Source organism: Ambystoma mexicanum, chromosome 4p (genome assembly GCF_040938575.1).
Source record: "Ambystoma mexicanum isolate Mex_15411 chromosome 4p, UKY_AmexF1_1, whole genome shotgun sequence".
In the NCBI taxonomy this organism is placed as follows: Eukaryota; Metazoa; Chordata; class Amphibia; order Caudata; family Ambystomatidae; genus Ambystoma; species Ambystoma mexicanum.
Window position 1 is genome coordinate 984,383,561 of NC_090927.1, and position 18,164 is coordinate 984,401,724.

The window sequence follows — 18,164 nt, forward strand, 5'->3', positions numbered from 1 at the left end:
CTGCTGGAGGTATTTTTTACCCACTTAATTCTAGCAATATTTGTTCATTTTTGTAAATTCAGTCATTATTTCCTGCAATATTATCACTGGATACCAATCACTCAACTGTCCTTCCTCCTCCTGGTCTCTTTGTCTGCCACCTACTCCCCCTCTGACATCAGCCATACAACCCACAACTTCCTGTTTCCTGGAGGTTCTTTTATGTCTCTCATCTTTGTAAGTTCAGTCGTTGTTATTTCCTGCAAGATTATCACTGGTTACTGATGAACTCTGACAGGGACCATGGGCCTGTAACTAGACCTACATTGTGTCAGAAGGCATAACAAATATGGATTTAATCTAATAGGACCAAAATTCAAGTTCAGTCCCCTGGTCTACCATACACAGTTCCAATGACATAGCCCATCTGGGAAGTCTCAAGGTCACTCACAGTTACAAGGTTTTTAGAGTACCCCAACATGCTTTTTTTTAATACTGATTGTCTCCTTTGCTCCCCTGCGGGAATATAAACACAACACATGCCTACCAGGCATAACCTTGTGATTTCCCCTTGCCCGAGAGGATACCCAAAACAATCACCAGCAGCTATTTCTCCACCACTGCTTGGGTGCTTCTCAGACCGAAGTTATTCTCACTCATCATTAAAGTGGCGGCCTCCTAGGCTCTGTCTATCACAAGCTCTGGTTGGCCTCATTCTTGCCCTTCTGGGGTCCAGTCATATACGGCTTAACAAGCTCTGTTTCGGTCCTGTAGCTCCAGCCAGGCTTTGAGCTACATCCCTTAGGAGGTTTTTGGTAATGATCTTCAAAGGCTGATTTGCCCTGTTTAGTAAATGGATCTCCTCTTGCTCCCTCACCGTCTCTTCACCTATACCAGCTCTCCGGATCTCCTTCTTGACCCCCACAAACCTTCCTCTTTCTTCCTCCTTTTATATTGCTTACTAGGTTTTATTTGTTCTAACAAGGCCCACAATTGGTGGGTTTGTAACTATATCATCTCAAGTCTTTATGATTGGTTAGGGCTTTATAATTCCGCCTGCTCATCATGTGCAATCTCATTGATCTTATGTGTTGTTAGGAATTCAGTGATTGTACAAGGATCCTGGTTCGAGGATAAAAGAGGGCAGGGGGGAGACTTTGAAGATCTCGCATACACCTGTCATAGTGCCCATATTGCTCTGGAAGTTGTGCAATGACTTCCTGATTTTCATTAGCCTTGAAGGTCAGCCTTCATGTGTGGTTTGTTATGTCCCTGGCTCCTCCCGTTCCAGGATCTGTGGTGGTTGTTGATGTTTCAACTCAAACTGAGAAGGTCATCTGCCCGCTCGGCACTAGGTAAGGTGTTTACGGCCCTGGGCTATCAGTCTCTACTCAGCCTCTTTTGTTGCGGCTCCTCAAGTGACAATCTATGTGTCTTCTAACTTCTTTATGGCCCTTGTCAGGTCTTAGCTTCATTACCAGGCTTCCCAAGTAAAGCAGGTGCCAGTGAGGGCAAAGCTCTGGGAATCCCTCATGTTTCACCTTCATCAGTCGTTTAAGTTAGTGGTTGGCTGTCCCGGGGCCCCAGAGTCTCCTGGCTCCCTCCACTGGCTCCCTAAAAGGGACTTTGTCACACAATACACTATGGATCTTATCGTAAATATTATTAACAGCCCATGTTTCTATTTGTACCTGTTTTCGATCTTTCTATGTTAACTCTCTCTCTATCTTCTGTATGTTGTTTTATCTGTGTTAATGTTTTCTATTCGTCGATCTGTCTCTTTATCTCTCCAGGCTAGAAGATACATTTTCTAAAGTTTTGACCTTTTCTTTGCAAATAATTAACCTTCTGTTTGTATGTGTGTCTGCATGTTACTCTTGCTATTTTATCTGGATGTCTCGCACATCTTTCTCTGTTGTTTATATTGTCCTTCTTCCTCATCATGTAATTTTCCTTCTTCTGAACACGGATGTAACAGGAGGATGGTGTCGGGCGCACTAAGCAGAAGACTGGCATAGGTCGATGCATCAAAATGACGACTTCTCTGAAGGAGTAAAGGGATGAGTAGTGAACAAAACTCCTACTCATGCCCACACTGCTACTAAACAAGAAGTGATACCAATCAAAAATGTGAAACAGGCACAGTCTGCCAGTTATACCTCCTTCCCGCTTATGGTAGTGAAGGGCAAGGGCAGACTGTACTCCTCAGGAGGGGAGCAGGCTTGTACAGAAACAACGTAAACAACAACAATATGGAGGAACCAAAATAAAAGAATGTCCAACGAAGATTCTCTAACAATAGGATCTTTAAATAAAGTAACAAAAATACAAACTAATACAAACACTACTGCGATACCCCTGTAAGAAAAAAACACTGAGAAAGCAGACTTGAAAATAAAGCAGCAGTAGGGGTTTGTAGTAAGGGGTGACCATTCATTTTCAAGTTAATAACTATGTCAGAGAAGGGGGTCTCAAAGGTCAGAAGGGTCATTGATGGTGTTGCAGCAGCTTGGATGGTACCAAAGGTGCCCAATCAAGTGTTAATACAGTTTGTAAACCGAGGGAGAGCCAGGGGTCGTTTGCTCTGTTCTTTGGGTGTTGTGAGACCCATTCCCGGGATTCAGGGGCAAGGTAAGTCCTTTCTTATGCCTTTCCCAACCAGGAAGGTTTGGAGAGAGCACTTGCAGGGTTCTGTGACCTCCAGGCAGAACGGTCCTGGGTACCAATGTCTCAGGAAGTTTTGGGGAGCTCTAGCAAAATCCAAGATGGTGAGAATTCTCTCTGGACTAATGCTCTCCTCTGGGCAATTCTAGCTCCGCCCCTTACTCTATTTGTCTACCTCAAAAGGACTCCAGTAATCAGCATTGTGGTGTGGGGTGGCCATTGAAGTGACAGGGATGTTTTTGAAGCACTGGTACAAAGAGGACCGCCCAAACCCCAGACAGTGTTCCTGTTACCTGCAGGATGGTGCCAACACTTCACAGAGGAATCAAAGCGATGGCTTCCTGGGATGGACCCAACAGGGTTTTTGTGGGTACACCCAGCCGAGGCAGCTTAGTACCCACCAGGCCCTGTCTTCAAGGAGTCACTGTTCACCTGGCTGAAAAATGTATTCTATCAAATGCTTACGGCTGTATACTTGTTTAATCTCTATTGCCACCATGTCAAACCATAGATGGCTTATTTTTAGATATTAATCTGCATCCATACTTCTAGGGTACACATTTGTGATATTTTGACCCAGAGGTGCAGCTGGTTAAAAAGCCACCTGTGCCTGTTGTTGTGTTCAGGATTGCCCTGCTGGACTGGGGATGCCAGTAGTCTGTCACAGCAAGGTACATGGTTGCATTAGGCTTTTGCCGGGGAGCATTATGGAAGTGTGATCTGATTAATAGATCCTGCTTTCAGAAACAGACTTACCCACATCATTTTAGTATTAAAAATAAAAAAAAGCTCAGCTTTCTCACCCCCACAGATGGCCTTCTGTCACAGTGTGCAAGGCTATATACTTATCATGTAAAATTGTACACACATGTCTTCCTAGAGAAAATGAATTGACATATTCTTTACAACATTAGTTATCAATGCGGAACATATGTCCTCTCTGTAATTATTCGACAGGTGTAACACAGAACATAGACATGGAAATATGTATTAATCAATTTGTAACAAATAGAATTAAAAACTGCAACATGTACGTTTTTAAAATGAATCAAACTTAATCATCACAAACTCAGTTATGACAATATAAAGTGTTCACCATTCCCGGCTGTGATTTGTAGACATGACACTAAAAGTGTAAATGCATCTGCTATAACTCCCAAACAGCGGACAACATGGCTATGGCAAGGGTGCAGTCACGCAGATGGCACTAGCGCATCGAACCAGTGTGGCCAACTCATGTTCATTTGTCAGAATGCGTATTGGACTGGGGCTGGACCAAAGGTTACATTGACCAACAAACTACATCAGTTCTCATTGGTCAGCCCCCCTAGTTTCGACGGACAGAAACAATGAATACGTCTTCCTCAGGGCCAGAAGAACTCCAACTCTCAATTATGAGTGGGCGCAAACAAGTTAATTATCCTCTTGCTCTGCTCATGAACAAATCAAAATCTGGATGCGAAGAATAAGAACACCCTCTCCAATCTTATAGCCTTTAAATCACCATGCATCACCATGCGGCTCCCTGCATCACCATGCATCACCATGCATCACCATGCGGCTCCCTGCATCACCATGCATCACCATGCGGCTCCCTGCATCACCATGCATCACCATGCGGCTCCCTGCATCACCATGCATCACCATGCAGCTCCCTGCATCACCATGCATCACCATGCGGCTCCCGCGTTTCACAATTGCCATACTCCTACTTGTTTCTTCCTGTCAGCAAAGCATTGTCCTGAAAAGTTGTGTCAATCTGAAATATTTCTTCTATGCACTACTCATCACCATGGCTTTCCCATATGACTGGATTGCCTTCTTCCCGTACATACTTAATCAGTTGACATGTCTTTACATGGAATGCACTTGCATCGATTTACATTGATGCTCTTTTCTGGACCCACTATCCAGCACACTCCCCAAATATTCCATGACTGGAATTAGATTAGTAAATAAACCCTGTCCTAGAATATATTAAGAACACTTTTTATATAGTAGGGAAAAAATACAGGTTTGCACTGAAGTTATTCGATGTAAATGCTTTTCATGGAAAGACATGGAGACCCTCTAGTATATGCATATACTTCATTAACACACCCTTGCCCCACCTATTACTCATGCACCACTATTCTCCTTGTGGGCCAGGAATTGCCCGAGGTCATGCAGTAATGACAATGAGTGGGTATGACAGGTCAAGGAATTTCAGAGTGCAAGGAAGGGGCCCCAGTCCCCTAAACAAAACCAAACACTGTGTTATGGGAGTATCATACCACTAGCTACTTAAGAGTTGAATACAAAAAACACTGCGTGAATGTTGATGTACGCTTGATTTAATATTGTTTAGGTTCTCGCTCAGTCTCTGGATTGGACCCAATTTGGAAGAGGGGCAAATGTCACTCAAGCATACCAAGGTTTTTTTTTCGTTTTTTGGTGAACTTACACATATGTATTAAAATCCTAACTGTACCTACTTTTAAAACGGCCCCTAACTAAGCAGCCGCATAACAATGTAAAAAGAGTTTTTAGAAGCATAAACAGTTTATAAAGTGCACTTGTGTGATCAAGCACAGTGCAAAATGCGCCATGTCAGACTTTTATCCTTTGTGCTCCTGTATTGATGTCCTTTTGGTAATTTAATAAAACATGTCGGAGTAACGTTTTTTGACATTTTGCTTATTTTCCGCATACTCCACCACACAAAAGCACTCCACCGCCGATCCGCCAATGAAGAACAATTATGCACATTTGGTACACAAGGTACTTTATTATGTCCCCATGTGCCCACAGTGAAAATAATTGAATCAAATATATATATATATATATATATATATATATATATATATATATATATATATATATATATATATATCAGTTATGGTTAAGTTGCTCAACCCATAGGAAGAGCACTTGTTGGGCGGCTTATAACTTCGCCCCTCCTGAACGATTCCTCATGAAACCTTGCAGAAGACGTATATGGCCCTGTCGGATTGATCATGCGAAGTTTGGTGAGGTTTTGTCAAGAGGTGGCATAGTTATAGGGGGTCCCAAAATATGTTTTTTTTCCCCATAGACGCAATGGAAGCAAAATGTTGTTCACACTTACAACCCAAACCGCTGGACGGATTTTCACAACATTGCAGCAGGAGTGGCGGCTGGAACCCGGAAGCGTGCTTTTGTAAATTTGGTTTAAATCCGTCCAGTAGTTTTTTTAAAACAACCAAAAAGTAGGTAAAATAATTTTGTGATATCTGGATTTGGTCCGAGGAGTTACTTCCCTGTTCGGTCCGCGGACGCCTCCGCTGATTAAATGGTGAAAAGCGTGAAGTGCGTCAGATTTTTGGAAACAGCCAACTTGTTGGATTCGTGGACATCTGCCCGTGAACATCACAGTAAAAACCTATTAAAAACAACATTGCACTTGTCAAACTTATCAAACAATCTCTGGGGATGTGATGGGTGATGGGGATGGGATGGAATATGGCGTTCAAAAGCCTAAAAAACAGGCGTTTTTCTTCTCCGATGCCTGCAAACAGTCCATGCCAGCACTGTGATGTTCACGAACATATTAGATGTTCGGGGGTATCTATGCTTATTTATACATTACTGAGTTGGTGAAAAGCAGTTTTTGGATGGCTTATAACTTTGGCACCACTCAATGAAACTGCATGACATTTTGGAATTTCATTCTAGACCTTATTCCGAATGGTTCTGGAAAGTGTGATGCTGTTTTGTCAAGAGGGAACAAAATTAGAGAGGGTTCTCAAAATATTGTAACAGCTTATAAATGTGGTGCCATTTAACAAATCTGCACAAATATATGCAAAATTATTTTAGATCTAGATATAATTGTTTTTGCAAAAGTTGGTAGGATTTCGTCAAGAGGGGGCTAAATTAGAGAGGGGTCTCAACATTTCTAGATGGCTTATAACTTTGTTGCCGTTTGACGAATGTGGACAAAGGTTTTCAGACAGATTAGATGAGAGACCTAACCTCGAATATTTGTGCAAAGTCTGAATGGATTTTGTCAATTGGGGGCTAAGTTATATGACTATTGTATCTATGTACATTTTGACACTTTTTAAAAAATAAAACATGGGTGGATTTCCAGCAAACTCGTGTAAGGAGCATTGGCAAGGACCTGAAAGCATGGTTTTGCAAATGTGTCAGTGTTTGATTTTTTGTCAAGTATCACAATGTAGGTACACAAAATAGTGATAGACCTTTGGTGACTGAGGTATAGCCTATCAACAGGGGCAGATTGTCCAGGTCATGGCATAAGGGCATGACCCGGACAATCTGGTTACTGGCCATGACCACGAGGGAGAACCAATGGGGATAAAGTGGCCATGTCCACCGGGGACCGGCTATGTGGTAAAGTTTTTCGAAATTGAGATATTTTTGAAAGGGAAAGAAATGTGTTTGTGGTAATATGGTCATAGGATTCTCTATTCCCCTTCTGCAGGCCATAATTTAAAGGGAAGAGGGGCTCTGTCCAGAGCCCCGCCTTCCCTTTCCATGGTTGCCATCTTGGAAAAGGATTTTCCTTCCTACAGCAGGACGCCAAGGTGTCGGAAGAAAAATCCTTTTTTTAGCACCCTGGCTTACCGTTTTGGCAGCCCAGGGTGCTAATGGCCTTCATCCCCCATTGCAGGGGCTAGAACGGGGAATGATGGTCCGGAACCCTAGTTATCCCCCTCACTTCACTTGGGCCGGTAACTTGAGCTGGCGGGCCGTTATCCCCCGTTCCAGTACCGGGAACGGGGTATGAACGCCACATTATTCCTATTAGCATAACACAAAATGCTAATGGAAATGTTGGAAAATATTTATTTTTTTAGTTCTATTTTTTAACTGTGAAAGGTGGTTCCTAAAGGAACCTTGTTTTGTTGTTTTTCTATTTTCTTTTTTGCAGGAGAGTTTAGAATAGAAGGTGTGGAGGGGAATGAGGGAAGAGGAACCAAGCACTAATATGGAGGGGCAGGTGGACAGGGGAAGATGTTGCGTGTGTGTTACATCTAAGGTAGGGTGCAGTGTTTCTCATACTCCTTCATTACAGCTTCAAAAGCACTTAGAAATGGCTTCGCCCTGCAGACTGGTTTGTTGCAGTATATACATAGGACTGTTGTCTTTGAAAGGTATGGCTCAACAGCCTCTTTTATTGCTTGCAAGGTAGCTGGTTGGATTTTGTGACCCATGGAAGTAGGCTGTGTGGTTACATTATTGATTGAGGAAGATGAGGTGGAGGAGGAAGACAGCCTACTACTTGCTAAGAAAGGAACAGCCTTTCTGAGAGCATTGCAGTGGTTGGATTAGGTGTGGCGGTGGATGGAAGTGGTCCCATAGGGGTACTGTCCAGGTAGTCTGTGACTGAGTACAACGTTGTGATGTCATCTTTGATGTCCTGGTTGTTAGTCTTAGCAGTGCACTGTGGTGGCGCGAGTTATGGTTGCTTAGCTCACCATAACTGGTGAATTTCTGAGGTCTTTCGGTTTTACTTGTAACCATAATGTCCCTTTAGCAAAGTTTTTTCAGTGAATATATATATATATATCAAACACACATCAAGACCCTATCATTAATGCTGCACATCCATGCATCCATGCACCAACACATCAGTCAAAGACAAAAAGATTTCCCAGGCACAGGATATCAGTGGAAAAATGCTGTTTATTCTAGAAAAGGTGTTTTCACAAAGAGCTAGTGCAAAATACATGGCCTTACATACAGAATCATCGTATTTGCGCAAACTAAACACCACATGGTCCATCCTCCTTGCAAGGACTTCTTCAAGTGAATTTTACATGAAAAAAATCCAGGCTTTCTTTTATTTTTAGCAAGCAGCCAAATCTATTCTTCACAATCACGTGAACTAACATTAGAACAGATCTCTTTACTACAGCACCATAACAGCCATTTTAAATCGGGGTAATCCCAAATAATTTCTATATAATTCTTTAGATCGAAGTCAACATTAGTGTTATCCTTAGAAATAAAATGCCTTCAACTCGACTGACTTTGCGCATACATTGTGTTTCTTCTACCATTGTAAAGGCTGGGAAGCAAAGCAATTTTATCATTCATTATTTATATAACTACTACCATGGAAAATCCTACGTGATTAGGCTTGTCTACAATGCGGATGCCATTGAAGCGGAGCTCTGCAATATATAATTAGTTTTCAATTTAAGATGCACAAAAGATAATGCCCAAGTGGGCTATTCTGAACAAATTTTCACAATCTTTATGTTACTATTTGTCATATTAAAAATACATTCATACAATTCATAAAAAAGAGGGCAATGGGAAGCATTCAAATCCCATTAAAAAACAATTGATGACAGTAAACATTCTACCTAAATATAATAAAGTAATAGTGCAGCATTATATACCTGTAACATTAAAAAATGGTCTGTGTGATAAGATGCAAAAACAAGTCACAAAATGTAAAGTACCATAATCACTCCCAAATGGGCATAGTACTCAAACACAATATCAGTGTGAGCATCATAGAATAGAACTAAAGCATCAAAAATCATAATGCCATAATGGCGACCCAGTGGGCAATCTCATTATGTTGATCATTAGGTGCCACAAATTAATTTTCTTTACCATTATGTACAGTTCTTAAACAATCAGCAATAAACACTTTGATTGGATGTTTCTAAATGAAAACGATATACATGATTCCTAAAATCACAGAAAATATAATTTATCTCAATAAGTGCACTCCCAATTCCTCATCACAATTGTGTCCTTTTGGCTTCATGCTGTTGAATTCTATAATTAATTTAGATTCCAATTACAGCAATTTCCACTCTATATTTTCTTCTCATTTTAAAACATCACCAGACCACTAGCCATGGCCGATGGGCATGGACACGCTATATTTTAAAACGCTTACAACCCATTGCTCAAAGATGTTCATCAATCACAAACTAATTTTCATCTCTTTTAACAGTGGTATTGTATAAAAGATTGCAGGCTTTTAGAACTCACAGTTTTTAGGCAATGAGCAGTGAGATAAAATTATTGGCCAAGAATCACACACTTTGGTTAAGCAGCGTGCTACAAGGACCTGGTTTTATGGCCAGTGTCTTGGTGACTGTAGTAATACATCTACCGACCCCCAACTAACTGCAGTAAGCAGCAGAGAAATGGGAAAAAATGACCGGCTACAAGAGCAACATATGCCGAGGTACTTTTGCCCCCATAGCAAAAATCAAAAGCTGGCACCCATAAATATACGCACGGTAAATGAACATATATCTTAAAGTAAAATGTACAAATGTAGTTCAATTGACCTTCCCCTTAGGAGAAAGTGCACAAGACAAAATAGCATTGGACTTTAAAAAAAAGTAATGGACACCAGGAAGATAACCTGAGAGAGGAAATGTTCCAATAAATATGCTGGCAAAGTACACCTTTAAACCCAGCAATCTGTCGTGAAATATTCCCTGGAAAATAAAATCACAATACGAAACAAGTGCTTGTAGTCTTGCGGGTAAGCGTCTGTACTAGGAACATGACAGCCTGAGTAAAATCCTGGTAGCCAAATACTTGAGCAAGCTTGCCAACCTCAAAATACCCAAGGGGTTGCGTGGTGTTGCGTCCGCCCTCTGAAAAAAGTTGCACTCTCCACCCTCATGTGTCCTTTACTTGTGCCCTGAAAAGCAGCCAGTGGGAGTGCATAGAAAGAGGATCATGGTGCAAGGAGAGAGAGTGAGGCTGCAGGGAGAAAAGGCGAGGCTGCAGTGAGAGAAGTGTGGCGCATGAAGAGAGAGTGAGTGTGAAAGGGTAGAGTGTGAAGCTATAAGGGAACTCAATACCAACAAAGGATAGGCGCATTTTGCCACACATTTTCAGTTTGGCTGCATCCAAAGAAAAGAAAACGCATGCCTCAACAATATATGCCAGTATTTCCTTATGAAGCACATATGCATGCTGTCTGTGTGCAAATATGCCAATATTGACACTGTAAAGAATTCAAGATGCTGTGCAGGGTGAAAGGATTCATGGAGTGTGCCCACTCATCCAGACGCTGCCTCACAGGAGCACACCACACAGTAAAAGAAAACCTTTCTGCATCATAACTCCTGATTGACATACATTTAATAAAGCAATACCTGTAGCACGGCAATGTGTGCCAAAACCATAACTATCTTTGCCTTCTGCGCCTCTGGACTGAAATTACAGTCAGCTAACTACTCAGGAGGGCACACTCCTTCACCCTAAGGCTATCAAGCCTGTGTCCACCCCAGAGAGGCTCTGGCAACGCCACTGCCCCAGCAGTAAAAGATGGCCGGCGGTGAAGTTCTGCTTGACTGCTGACAGTTCTTCTTTAAGAGGTTCCTTGTATTGCATATTTCAGCATCTGCTTTTCAAAGCACTGCAAATCTGTCCTTATCAGTCTTGTAAGGTTTATGTGGACACTACAGCAGCAGGCAACGATCAGATTCCGTGCAAGGCACCCGGCCTAGAACTGTGCGCCATTTTATAGCCTAAGTAACTTGCAAATGATTCCTCAATGTTGATGCCACAATTAATAATGCAAAATAACAGCTGTGCACGTTCATTTAAAATACTTTGGGAAGTGGAATTAACGGTGTGCACTTCACAAAGAACAGACCCTACCCCCATTGTAGGAGATTTGTTGGCCAACAGAATGGGCCTCATTACGAGTCACCCGGTATGGAAATAACGGTGGCGTTAAACCCGCCGCCACTGTTGTTTCCATACCGGGTGATCTCGAGTCCTGCAGGCGGAGGTGTCATTCCCGGCAGGTCTGACCTGGCGGGTTTAACACCGCCCGCCTGCAGGTGGATGTGGAAACACCGGCACCATCAAGAGACGGTGCCAGTGTTTCCATGGTCCCCATTCCCATTGAGTCCTCTGGGACTCAATGGGAATGGGGATTTACTGAATTCCGCCTCCGGAATTCCTGGGTCACTGGGGTTGTAATGCCCCGGTAATTCCAGGAATCACAGAGGCGGAATGGTAATACTAGTCCGGCAGTAACCGATCCGGAAAAACCATCAGGTTACCGCCGGACTCGTAATGAGGCCCAATGTTATGATAGGTTATTTATAACGCGTTTAATACCCAGAGTTTTCTAAGCGCGGACCCGGGGATCGAACTTGTGTTGCTCCTTGTCGTCTTGCTTCCAAGGTGAGCATGTTGCTGCTGAGCTATCCCCTTGAGAGTATATTGGTGTTTCCTTGAAATGGACTCGCTCAGCACACGTGTAATGCTATCCTCGGCAAGGCTAGCTGGCTTCTCCCTCTGCTGAGGTTTGCACTAGGCCCAGCCGGCTGCTCCTCCTGGCTGAAGAGTGGACGTGTACCTGGCACCCTTCTCTGCGGGGCTGATATATACATGTTAGGGAAACCTATACAGAGTCGGCAGACTCTTGGCCCTCCGCAGAGTCCATCCTGTAGAGATTTCAGTGTCATCCTGTTTCCTCTTTAATCCCACTTCTGCTAGCTGCAGTAACACAGTGCAGGGGCTTCCAGAAAGTCCTTACTATAAACACATATAAATCTCATAAAACCATGAAGGAATCCTGCCAAAAAAGTGCTCCGGAAAAAAAGAAGAGAGCGTGTGATCGCAAACCCTCTCTTTTGCTAGCTTGTCAATAAGGACTCTGCTGTGTATCACTCCTATTAATACAAGCTGCAGTCCTGGTCTAGGCGTGCCCAGAAAGTCTTTAGTCGTGTAGTGTTTGTCATTTCCTAAATCGCATGCAGGAAAATGGTTAGTCTCACACACTGGCGGTAGATAAATCCTACCAGCCAATCATATTCACCATATAAGCGTGAGATTCACACAAAGCGCATGCCAAATGCAATACATTCTGGTGCTTCTACTCGTCCATCATCAAGGACCCTGGAGAAGGCTATAGTCCAACTCCAGGCCTTGAGGGCCGGATCCATGCCGAGTTTTCAGGATACACCTCATTAGTATGCATGAATGATTTGCATACAAGGATTCTAAGTGTATGCACATTTTTCCTCATGAATATTGAGGGACATCCTGAAAACCCACCAGGATTCCAGACCTCGAGGCCCGGAGTTGGACAACCCAGTGGCTGGAATGAATAATTTCAAGCACGACTGCTGCACTGTATGTGGGCATCGAATTGGATTGCATGTATTGCAACCCGAGCTGGGCGCAGCAAAGCGCTGTATATCAGGGGCTTTTTGGGATACAATGCTATGGCTACAATTAGAAGCATATGGCATTAAGGGTGCAGTTAGTAAAATGTAGTGCAACAGAGTACAGATCATTAAAAGCAGGGGATGGAAAGCCAAAGGTTCCGGAGATTTACTCTCTCGCGGACGCAATATATTTGTGAACTTCCAACAATCTGATCTTCTTTCAGCAGTTCCCCCCTGCCTGGGCTTCGAATCGGAGTCTGTGACAGGAGGTACTGAGCGCAGGATCAGGTAAGAGGCCTTGCGCATCCGCACTTGAGATACCTGGCTCCGGGGGCCAGCTCACAGTATTGCATTCTCAGACGAGAAGTCTAGAGGAGTGGAGGTCACATGCCTGAAGTGGCAGCAAGGACCTATGCACACAAGCCAACCCCTAAAGCCATACTGGTTCAGATCGAGCCTGCAGGTGATAGATCCAGTCAAAGATGCAAACCGTCACTGTCGTCAAGCTTTAAATGGACACCTGCTGACTGCCTCATCACTGGCCAGAGTCAACGGTCAATAGTCAAGCTTTAAGTGGACCTGTGCCATGACTGCCACATCACTGGTCGGAGTCAACGGTCAAGAGTCAAGCTTTAAGTAGACCCCTGCCATGACTGCCACATCACTGGCCGGAGTCAACGGACAATAGTCAAGCTTTAAGTGGACCCCTGCCACGACTGCCACATCACCGGCCGGAGTCAACGGTCAATAGTCAAGCTTTAAGTGGACCTCTCCCATGACTGCCACATCACTGGCCCGAGTCAACCGTAAATAGTCAAGCTTTAAGTGGACCTGTGCAATGACTGCCACATCACTGGTCGGAGTCAATAGTCAAGCTTTAAGTGAACCTCTGTCATGACTGCCACATCAGTGGCCAGAGTCAAAGAACAATAGTCAAGCTTTAACTGGACCCCTGGCATGACTGCCACATAACTGGCCTGAGTCAACGTCAATAGTCAAGCTTTAAGTGGAACCCTGCCACGACTGTCACATCACCGGCCGCCAATATCCAGCTTTAAGTTAAGTGGACCCATGCCAGGACTGCCACATCATCGGCCGGTGTCAATGGCATCCCTAATAAGGCCCTGTTGTGGTTTATTTATAGATCTTGTTTGAAGCTGGCATCAAACACATTCCCATGGTGTTACATTAAGTCTGAAGGCTAATCGAGAACCAGCAAAATGTAGGTCTTTGGGGTTCAGAGGTCAATTAAACTCAAAGACCAGTGTTTCTTTCTTTGATCCATTTAATTTGAGACCCTTATGCCCGAGCCAATCTAAGCTGGAAGAGGGCCTGCAATTCGGGATGGTGCAGCTGGGGTGCCCGCAAGGCATTAATGGAGGCAAGACAGTGCATGCTAAAGTTCTTACTTATTTAGGAAAAGAACCATAACGATAAAGAGCACCCATAGAAACTGAATACTGAATGCTATTGCTCACTCAGTCAATTTCTTTGAGGACTACATCACCAATAGCAGGCTTTCCATCAGAATACAAGGCTGGCTTTGCCCACTGCTCTTGCCAGACCCAGGAGAATAGGGACTTTGCAGATGTGCTCACCAAATGTCGCCAGAGTATAGTTCCTGTGGCTGGCAAGTACTGCAGCGAGGCTCAGCAGCCCGCTAAATCATAAACCCAAGTACAGTTTGCCGATATCCACGATATCTCACTATATTTGAGACACAATCACAGGCAATGCCTTTTCAGTGACAATTCTTTTGCACATTGCCCCTTTGCTCTCGGGTGGGTCGGTGAGCACATCCCTGTTTGCAGGCCTCCGCCCTGTGGCTGTGGTACTCTGCATAGTAACGCTTCATCCTCATTGCTAGTACCCTCGCTGTATGTGGCTGTATTTTCTTTCATTTTCTGCAATCTGTGATTGAGCGTTTTGCTCTTACTCCGTTTGTAACAATAAATTCATGCTATGGAGACCGGGGGGGGGGGGGGGATGGGGGGAGGGGAGAGTTCGGAGGGGTGGGCGGTGCAAGGTGGGTAAGGGTTGGGGCCGGTCGTTCCCCGGGAAACCAATTGTGTAGATTTGGTTGTGACTTGTAAGCATGTTCAAAACAAAGTAACTTTTGCTTGATTGCTATCTAAGGTCTTGCAATAAAGCCCTAACATAAGCATTCTCTTTGGCACGATCAGTCAATGCACATTGCTGTTAAACAAAAGGTTGGGAGTTCAGTAAAATGACTGAACTATAAAAACGATTATTTAGTTCATAATCGAACAATACAATAAAAGGCCAGATATATGTTTGTCACTGTATGTTTGTCCGATGCAGTCATAGCTTCGCCTGTTGTCACCCCTAGAGGGAGCTGTTGGCTTAGGATATATAGTGATTCTACTGTGTCGATGAAAACCTGCACTTTGGCCTGTGTACACGGGCCTGTACACTAGTTGTTCCATAAATTGCTACTTATACAGTCATACCCGTGATTCTTCGAATGGTTCACCCTGCCTTTTCTCAAAACCCGGGACGAGGGGGAACAGAGGGCCTAATACCGGGACAGTCCCTGCAAATCAGGGACATCTGGTCACCGTAATGCATACTACTGCTCTGCGCTTCTTATAACTGCCACATCCCAATTCTCCAAGCCTCGGGGAACAAAGGAATTGAGCATGCAGAGATGATCCAGGCAGTCATTGACATTAAGCAACACAACCAGCGCCATCATAGAGAACTGCAATTGCATTGACTTTCGAACGAGTTGGACTTTTTACAGTTATTCCAAAATTATTATGTCTCTCTGTTGCCTTCCAGATCCTTATCCCTGCATGAGTCATTTTTCATTGCTGCCTCAAAGACATTATACTGTTGAAATGCAGTCTCCAAGGGTGCCGGGCAGAAAACGAGGGCGCCCCCCACTTCACTCCAGCCCCATGAAAATGTCTGTGCACAACATCTACTCAACACAATCGGGGGCCCTCACAGCTGTGAAGATCCCAAAGAAGAGGGGCCGGAAGCCTGGCTACAAGGTATCAAATGTTGTCTGTCTTGTCTTGTCTGAGTCTTGTTTGTTTCGGGAGGATAGCTCAGCGGCAACGTGCTCGCCTTGGAAGCAAGACAACACAGAGCACCACAGGTTCGATCCCCGGGTCTGCGCTTAGAGACCTCTGGGTATTAAGCGCGTTATAAATAACCTATCATATCATATCACATGCTTTGCGCCGGAACTCAAGACCTGGCTCTTTCCTTTTGCATCTTAAGTGACTGAGCCCTCGTCCTGGGTGAACTCCCACCCCTGTCAGGTAGGTGGGAACACTGATGAGTCACGTGAAGAGACAACAAGACAGTTCCTAACAGGCACAGAAAGGAATCCAGTCGCTCCGCATGGCACGATCTGCATACGCTCATTGCAAGCAAACATTAGCCATAACTCTTTGGTATATATTTATTTATTTTTTGGGCATTTATATGGTGCCTAGACAAAGGTGTTTCCAGGCGCCACAAGACAAGATGGGGGTGGGGGACATGGGATTCAAAGAACAACAAAACCGGTTACATTGGCCTAGTGACAATTCTACCGTGCAAAGTGGTAGGTGCAAGGGGAAGGGGGTAGAGGGAGAAGTGAAGGTGTGGGGTAATCCCAGGGTGTGGGCGGGCAAGTGCTTGGTGGGCCAAGGCGGCATGTGCCAGGGAAAAGGGGGGCAGGGAGGATGAGTGCGGTTAACTGGGAGGACAAAGTAGGGCTAGCCCGGGGATGGTGCTGGCAAAGGATGCTGGGGGCCTGGTAGGAGTGGTCTGGCCCCTGTATGACTCTGAAGGGGCCAGGCCCCAGTCGCAGCGGCAGATGGAGAGTTAGCAAGGGGGGGCAGAGGGAAAGAAAAGGAGAAAAGGCAAGTCTTGAGAAGTTTCCAGAACTTAAAAAGATACGGCTCAAGACTGAGGGCGGCAGGGAGGCCGTTCCAGAGAGAGAAGCCAGCCGAGGAAAGGGATTTACATCCCACTCTCTGCAAAGAGTTGGAGCCAGAAGACCAAAAGATTCTGGCCGGGAGGTATTTAGGGAGGGAAAGCTGGATGTAAAGAGGTCCCAGGCCGCAGACAGCTTTGTAGATGATGTAAAGGTCCTTGAATTTGATCCTTGCCGTCACTGGGAGCCAGTGCAGAGATTTTAGGGCTGGGGAGATGCAGTCCCTGGGCTTGAGGCCAAGGATAAGTCTTGCAGTCCTATTTTGTATTAGTTGAAGGGGGAGAAGGGTAAGGTTGAGCAAGAGGCTGTTACTGTAGTCAAGCCTAGAGTTAAAGGGTAGAGCTCTGGAAACGATGAGCTTCTGCAGGAAGGCGAGGAAAGGTAGAATGCCCCTGAGGAGATGCAACTGAAATGTGGACTTCTTGGCAAGGTCCATGATGTGTGGGGAGAACGAAAGAGGGGAGTCAAAGATGATCCCAAGGTTTTTTGTCTCACAAGTGGGTGAGGGGAGAGGACTCAGGCTAGAGAGTGGGCCTCCATCTCAGTGAAACATAGACATATGAGTCCCAGGGCGCGGGCGCCCACCCGCATGCATCTGCAACTACTCGACTTCATAACACACATCACCTCTGCCATACCAGTGCCATTAGGTGTTATACAAATGCCATATAGCAACACATAAAAATTAATTGGGCATGCTCTGCATTGGATGTCTTGTAAATCAGGTTACCTATACACTGAGGTTTAGTTTAAAGATACTTTCTAGTGAAATTCTGGAGCTCTCATTCCCCACACCTGCATCCTTAACAATCACTGATGATAAGGCGTCCCTTAGTTTGATGGCATCCGATGTGGTATTGAGACCGATTGCGATGCTACTCACTAGACAGCCCCTTTACGCTCCCCTTTTTCATTGGGGCTATTAGGTGGCAGCGCCACTAATAAGCTGAAACTATTGCATTATAGTACAGATAGAGACAAAATTGCATATGAGGAGGGACACAGGGTTTGTAGGTGTTGTTTGGTTATGTGCCCACCCATTAATTTGAGTTCACTTTAACCAAGCCTTACCATCAAATGTTTCACTCCAAGTGCTTGCCAGTGTCTTTTCAAAGCAGTCTTCTCAGAGTTAATGGGCCTCATTACAACCCAGGCGGTAAGTTCCCTACTTTACCACCATGGTGTAAACTCTGTTTACACCATGGTGGATGGCGGATTTACCGCCCCATTCCAAGGTGAGTGGGGCGGTAAATCGCCATTTACCATTTACCCTTCCCCATTCCCATTTTTGCCCCATAGGGCATAATGGGAGTGGGGAAGGCGCTAATTACGGCACCGTAAATTACGGTGCCGTAATTAGCACCAAGGCGGGTTAGCGCCTTGCATTTTAACGCCTGCTAAAAGCAGGCGTT

The 18,164-nt window shown here is 44.5% G+C and overlaps 1 protein-coding gene across 4 annotated transcripts in view; it reads left to right on the forward strand.

Annotated features, from left to right (window-relative positions):
• SCML4 (Scm polycomb group protein like 4) overlaps positions 1-18,164 on the forward strand; it is a 752,090-nt gene that overhangs the window by 340,413 nt on the left and 393,513 nt on the right. For all 4 annotated transcript variants that reach the window (XR_011260473.1, XM_069606558.1, XM_069606557.1 and 1 more), the window contains one exon: positions 15,603-15,817. Coding sequence is in view for 3 of the 4 variants with exons in the window: in XM_069606557.1 (XP_069462658.1) it covers positions 15,603-15,817 (215 nt within the window). In the remaining variant the exon portion in view is untranslated. The remainder of the gene's footprint in view (positions 1-15,602; positions 15,818-18,164) is intronic.